Source organism: Echinops telfairi, unplaced genomic scaffold (assembly GCF_000313985.2).
Source record: "Echinops telfairi isolate 266 unplaced genomic scaffold, ASM31398v2 ScPeMD7_7469;HRSCAF=8507_0, whole genome shotgun sequence".
NCBI classification, from domain to species: domain Eukaryota; kingdom Metazoa; phylum Chordata; class Mammalia; order Afrosoricida; family Tenrecidae; genus Echinops; species Echinops telfairi.
Window position 1 is genome coordinate 48567962 of NW_022111372.1, and position 7456 is coordinate 48575417.

At 42.9% G+C, this 7456-nt stretch overlaps 1 protein-coding gene across 1 annotated transcript in view; it reads left to right on the forward strand.

The window, feature by feature from the left end:
- Nucleotides 1-7166: 7166 nt before the first annotated feature.
- The window catches only part of LOC101642297 (receptor of activated protein C kinase 1-like), a 4348-nt gene continuing 4058 nt past the window's right edge, over nt 7167-7456 (forward strand). The window contains exon 1 of the mRNA XM_045284682.1: nt 7167-7365. Coding sequence (XP_045140617.1) covers nt 7257-7365 — 109 coding nt within the window. The 5' untranslated portion in view covers nt 7167-7256. The remainder of the gene's footprint in view (nt 7366-7456) is intronic.

Sequence of the window (7456 nt, forward strand, 5' to 3'; positions counted from 1 at the left end):
TACATTGTTAGGAGGGCTTACCTGATTGTTCTAACCAATGCAGCCAGGGCAAGACTAATAGGGTATGACTCATGACTATGCAGCCCCTGTACTGGTGACTTCCATCAGGGATGCACCGAGGCAGCTCCTAAGAGAGACTGTCTGTTTCTGGGGTCTGTAAGTTCATACAAATTCAAATTGACATAAAATTTAACTGCCAAATGTTGACATAGAAGTTTAACTGCCAAATTTAACTGCCAATATAAAGTTTCATCTATTATGTAACAGAATTAGAGTTGTAGTGATTTCTTCCCAAATAAAGACAAGTTATAACCCATCAATGGTCAAGTTTGGGGACATATCTTAAATAGGTAAGCATGTCAGTCATACATTGTTGGGAAGCCCAGCATTAATCAGCAGGAATAGATGCTTGTAATCACTTGTTTAAGTTTTAATTCATATTTGATCTTTAATGGGTTACAGATCACATACAAAGCAAATTATAGTTTTAATAAAACAGCAATTTGCATGTCAGTATTATTATACATTACTTATCTACTGTATTTTTCTTTCTAGTACCTACTAATTAAAGCAGGTTTGTGTCCAGCACAATACTACTTAAAACATACAGTCAATATATTGCCATGTATTTTATTATATCAAACAGGAATAAAGTTAACATATCTATTGAATCATCTGTTAAATGGTAAGTAAGGCAAGTGTTAATAATGAAAAATTAAAAATGGGCATAATAAATGACAATAATTTATTTGAATTGTATATTGATGTAGTTTTTAAAACTGTTGAATTTAATTTGCTATTTGCCAATTTAATATCCAAATACATATCTAATGTGAACCAAAACAAAACCAAGTTTTAATTTCATTAATATTTTAGTTTGTTTTCTTTTGCTGCTGTTTTAAACAAAAAACACTGTATACTTGATATCACAGGTACTATTCTAATAATATAACATGCAAAAAATTTGTTTCTGGAGAGGTTGCACTTTTTCAATTATGTATATTGTATCTCATATTAATTTTATACCCCTATTATAAACATAACTTTTGTCATTTTTACAGGTAATAGCATGGCTCAGTTTAAGACAATATAGTTTTTAATATCTGAACAACTTTATTCAGTCACCTACAAAGAATGCATTCACGAACTGCCTAATTTGCCAAAAAGTTTTATCAAATGAAGCTCTGAAGTGTTCAAGAAAATAACATTTGACAAAAGTTCATGCTGATATGGATTTATCTTTTCAAGCACAGAAAAATTTCAATAGCTGACATTGGCAAAACTCTTACAATCACATCCAAATCAGATGACAATGGGTTGTGCGCTTCTTGCAGCATTTTGTTAGATTGTTAAATCCAGAAAAATGCACTAATTTGTGAAGAACTAATTTTACTGGCTACAATTGAGTGGATAGACACTGTGCTCCACAAGCCAGCTTTGGATGTTAAACCAAGAAAATTTTTTGGAGCAATAACACAGCACAAAGAACTGATGAGATGGCTCAAGATGTTGACAACTTATTATGTAAGCATTAAAAAATCATCCCAGTTATCTATACAGTTTGATGAGTCAACTTTGCCAGGAAATGAAAGAAGAAACTATTTGCCAACAATAATTGTTGGCTAAAGATTTGCAAACTGATAAGACACCAAAGGAGAGTAGTTCATGCGTTGGGAGAGTTTATTTTTTAAGAAAAAGAAATCCTTGGATAATATCTTGTCAGTTGCTACTATCTGTGATCCAGTGATGACAGGGTGCTCCAGGGCTCTCTGGCACCCTTCAAATAGCAGTACTGACCGTACCGACAGACATTGTGTCCTTCACTGCTAGCGTTTAGTTGCCAAAAAGGTGGGGACCACCTACACAAGTCATTAGGTCATTAAAGCGACAAAATCAGAAGCAAATCACTGAATGATAGATCGGACAGCTTTATACTGGAATCACTTTCTGCTGCTTCATACAGAAGTTCACCGGCTATCAAAGGGTGCCTCTTTGGATCAGTTTTATAAACTCTTTGACTAGGTCCTAGAGTTCTTAGAAAACAAAGATATGAGCTACCTTGATTAATTATAAAAATGACACTGCTTGTTTGACCAGACTTGTCTAATAGATTTAATGAAACACATCTACAGTTCCAAGGTGATGAGCTGCATTTAATTAAAACAAAAACTGTAATTTCCTCATTTGTGGCAAAACTTCAGTACAAACAAAATTTAGGACGAGGGGAATTTAGCCTGTTTCTATATGTATAAACAGTAGAATAACACAAGACTTGCTTACCTATTGTCAGCCTTTGGAGGCTTTCCATTCTGACGTCAATGATTTAAATACTTTTTTTTTTTTTTGAGGTGGGGGTAATAGTCACTTTATTCTGAGTGTCATCTTTAGGCCAAGGCTGTTGATTCAAAGAAATTCTTATAACAAACTTACCTTATTGGATTCTGTACCTTTTCCCAAGTACAAATACAGAAGAATATCCAAAATGATAAAAACTGATAGAAGCAACAACAAATTAGGAACTTAAATTAAAATTTAAAGACAGCTACCAACAATTCTGGCTGCAACAGCCCCCCTCGACACCTGGATTATGGGCTATAATACAAGAGTTTTTACGTGCATTCCCTTCACTAGTGGACCACAGCTGAGTGTGGTTACAAATCTGTTAATGAAAAAAAGGAAGTGGGAGTGGGGACCCAAAGCCCATCTGTAGGCAATTGGACATCCCCTTAAGGAAGGGTCTGAGGGAAGAGATGAGCCAGTCAGGGTGCAGTGTGGCACAGATGAAACATACATCTTTCCTCTAGTTCCTAAATGCTTCCCACCCCCCACCCCCCCTCCATCATCCCAATTCTACCTTACAAATCTGGCTAGACCAGAGGATGTACATTGGTACAGATAGGAACTGGAAATCCAGGGAATCCAGGGCGGATGATCCCTTAAGGACCAGTGGTGATAGTGGCGATACCAGGAGGGTGGAGTGGAAAGGGGGAACCGATTACAAGGATCTACATATAACCTCCTCCCTGGGGGACGGACAACAGAAAAGTGGGTGAAGGGAGACATCGGACAGTGTAAGATATGACTAATTTATAAATTATTGTGTTCATGAGGGAGGGGGGAGCAGGGAAGGAGGGGGAAAATGAGCTGATGTCGGGGGCTTAAGTGTTTTGAGAATGATGAGGGCAATGTACAAATGTGCTTTGCACAATTGATATATGTATGGATTATGATATGAGTTGTATGAGCCCCTAATAAAATGATTAAAAAATGTTTTGTAAACAAAATTAAATAAATGGCTTTGGAAAAAAAAATCCATGGGGGGGGGGGTTCCCCTCTGTATACAATTCTTTTAAAAGGAGACTTAATTATGGAAGTGTATGATATATGAATTTTATATCAATAAAACTAATTAAAAAAAAAAACTAACAGCAAATAGTTCATCAGTGATTTAAGAATGCTGCTGATAAAAATAGAACCAAACCTTAACAAATTCATAGTGCATCAAATTCATCCTTTTCATTAGGGTTACTGTATATACTCGAGTGTAAGCCAGCCCAAATATCAGCTGAAGCATCTAGTTTTACCACAAAAACTGCATTAAAAATGTGCTGAAAAAACTCGGCTTATACACAAGTATATCCACAGTATTTTTAGTGGCCATGTTGGGTGGAAGAGAACTGATGAGCTGGAGGGGCAGAATATGGTGAGCATGACAACAGAATAGCATGAGGACACATTGTGAAGGTTTTGGGTACCAGAGGAAGTCATCTGCCCACAGAACTGCAACAATCAGGTCCACTGGTCCTGGTCACATGCTTTCCCTTGGCCCCTTACCTATCACCTCCAACAGCCTTTATTGCAGCATATAGGGGAAGGTCTGCCATATCCCCAATGATCCTAAATGCCCATGCGGGTTGGGGATGTTAGGGGAGACCTCTTCTGGAGAAGGTCTCACTACAAGGAGTTAGTAGCAAAGGGGCTCTTTCCACCAGGAAAGGAATGGTGCAATGGACGTCCATAAAAAGCCTCTCCAAGGGCATTCTTACCTTGCATGGAATGGAGGTGACACTAGTGAAATTCGGGAAGTAGAGAACAATGTAGTCAAGCTCAGAAAACGGAGGTAAGACCATGTTGAACCAGGGCCAAGAATTGTGGGCCCAGCCAAGGAGCACCACAGCAACAGAGCCATAGGCTGGGGAGTAGGAAACAGCAGGGCTCTTTCATGTGGAGAACTGAGTCTGGAGGGACCCTCCAACCAGCATACCTGTGGGGCTTGGGGAAAATCCCATAAGGCCCAAAGGCCATGCTGGTGCAGGGAGACGTCTGTGGAAGGACTATTTGGCTAATTTTAAGACTTGTGAAAGAGGTCTGAAAGGTCACCCTGCTACAAGGAACTAGGTTGGAGGCACTGGGGTTACCAGGGACCCTTTGCTGGCAATGAGAAAACCCAGATATTCTTCCTGAGGAGTGAGAAGTCGAGGTAGGGGCGTAACCCAGGCCAGGAAGGAATACCAGGTAAGCAGGCATGGATATTGCTCAGCACAGGTGGACGTTGAGCTGGAAAAACAACTGCTCCACTCCTGTCCTCTCCCTGATCTACACTCAAAGCGGTCCCCGAGGTTGGGGCAATTTCCTCAGCTCAGAATTACCATTTGGTATCCATTAAGAGCTGCCAGCATCCCTTCTCTAAGAAATGTGGTGAAGAAAACAAGGGAAATCCTGAAACCTGCAGGATCTGAGGAAACGAACCATTTATTCCATTTCTCCTTCAACACGATAAGAGGCTGTTGCCAGAATCAGAGTAAGGGATGAGGGGAAGAGAGGAGTGTGGACCATCCAAAAATAAAAGGCACTTTTGGAAGTCTGGGTCTCTAGCTGGGGATGAAAAGTATACGGGAGGATGCAGGGCAGGTGGTCTGAAGAGGCTGATCCTTCTGTAAAGGGACTGGGTGGTGCAGAAAGTGCAGAGGGCTGAAGTGGGAAGCTAATTTTAAGCACAGATTCCCAGCCCAACCTCAGGGTTGTAGATTCCAGGCTCCCTGGGTTAAGTTAAAGGAACAGCAGAAGCAGGTGGGGTTTTTGTTTTTGGTAGGAGGCAGATGGCAGAATTTCTTTAGCATGTACAGACAGATAGCTGGGAAGCACCTGTGTAGCACCAGGGGCTCAGGTCACCCACTTGTCCATCTGTGCAGAATACCCATGGAGCCAAGCTAATATGGCCCAAGTCATGGGCAGCAAGCTGGATATAGGGGTGTGTGACAGCAAGGGACCTCCCACAACCACCAAACAAACAAGTCATTAAGTCGATTCTAATTCACAATGACCTATATAGTTTATATAAGTAAATCTTTAAGGGGCAGACCACTGCATCTTTCTCCTGGGGAGGGGCTGGTGGGTTTCATCTGCCTACACTGTGGCTTGCAATTCAGCGCTTATCCACCAGGGTTACTTTCCTATGATCAGAGAAAGAGCATGTGAGTTGGGGGAAGACATCAGTATTGCAAAAGTGAGAGGTCAACCAATTGGGGGTGCCAGGGAAATAGTTGATGTCTACAAAAAAACCCTCCATCTCAAATAAAATTTAAGGAGGCTATTTATTAAATCTTAAAGGGACAAAGACACAGACACAACTCCCAGATGGGACAGGCCATTAGCACAGTTTCATAATGGCATCTGAAGAGTCAGCGTCAGGGCACTAGTTAGTTAAAGCATGGAACAAAATCATAATTGGTGGCAGATCAATACATCAGTTACAGGTAGGACTACAGACTTGGGAACAGGACCATGATGGAAACATGTTAGAAAGAGCTTACAAGATGGGTCTGTGGCCTTCCAGGCAGTCAGAGCATTCACCACTCATGACTATAGGGCCCCTGGGAACTGTCCCAGTAAGGTATGCTCCCTCAAGGACACACCCATGCAAGCCCCAGTGGGAGACTGCCCTTCCCAGGGCAGCCTGGAGAGGGGTGGAGGTAATCCAATTTCTAATGCACTGTCTCTCAAAGCAAGATTACATCAGTGGTTCCCAACCTGTGGGTCGGGACCCCTTTGGGGGTTGAACGATCCTTTCACAGGGGCTGCCCAATTCATAACAGTAGCAAAATTACAGTTATGAAGTAGCAACGAAAATGATTTTATGGTTGGGGGTCACCACACCTGAGGAGCTCGGCATTACGAAGGTTGAGAACAACTGATCTCATTCTCAACTAACAATCAGAAGGTATTCAGTGGAGGCTTAATCCACATGGGGCTCTGTAGATGGATTTTGGGTTTTTACTGTCATTCATAGCCTCCTGCTAACGGGGGTTCTCGGAATTTAAGCTCTACTACATTACTATAGAACTTAAGGGCCAAGAAACCACAGTCCTCATATTTTTACGGTGTATCCCCTAGATCTAAAAAAAAACTGGTTCCAGGGGATGGTCACTAAATGATTGTAACGTTCACTCTACCAGGCGCTGTTCTGGACGATTTACGTATCTGAAACGGTTTACTCTCCATTATACCATGAGGAAGTATAATCTCAGTTCCAAATCTCAGTTCACAGACGCAAAACTAAGGTTAATTTATGCTACAAACCGGAAGGTACATATTTCTGCATAATTCCCCTTTTATTTTGCACAGAGAACTGCGATCATTCCGATCCGCTTTCCTTAGACGTCCTCTGTCATGAAACATTTTTAGGCTTTGAGTTCAACTAAGCATGGTTTGAAAACCTGTTTTAAGTCTCTTTGGGACAGTTCGTTTTTTAATTGCCCACGAGTACTCACAGGTCCAACCTCGAATCTGGCTCCCCTTCCAGGGCCCGCGGAACTGCGAAGTGGAAGGGGCGGGCGCCCGTCGCGCCGCGTACCGGAAGGAGAAGCCGTCCGGGTAGCCTTACGGGAAAGTGTGCCGTAAGCTTTGGAAGCAGAAAAGTCCCATCCACGTTCGAATACACTTTTCAACACTCGGTTCAGAATGTGGTGCTTTCAAATTACACTGCGTTTCAGAAGGGAAACTGCCCTGAAAAGTAACCTACAGCTTGTACCCTATGCACCCACCCGCTTTCGCACAAGTGAAGCCTAGGGGCCGCTCTTCAGCGCCGGAGGAGACGGCACTTCCGGTTCCGGCGGTGGAGGGGGCGGAGCAGGTATTTCAGGTTCCGGCAGCGGCGACTCGGTCTTTTTCTCCGGTGAAGAGCCGCGCGAGGTGGTGTGTCGGAGCTATCCGGTGCCATCCTTGTCGCTGCGGCGACCCCCGCACCTGCCGCCGCCATGACTGAGCAGATGACCCTTCGTGGCACCCTCAAGGGCCACAACGGCTGGGTAACGCAGATCGCTACCACGCCACAGTTCCCCGACATGATACTGTCTGCCTCGCGAGGTACGTGGTGGATTACAGGGCTGGAGGAGGGGTGCACGCGCTGTGCTGGGCGGGTGGCGCGTGACCCGCAGGCCCAATAGACAAACCACAT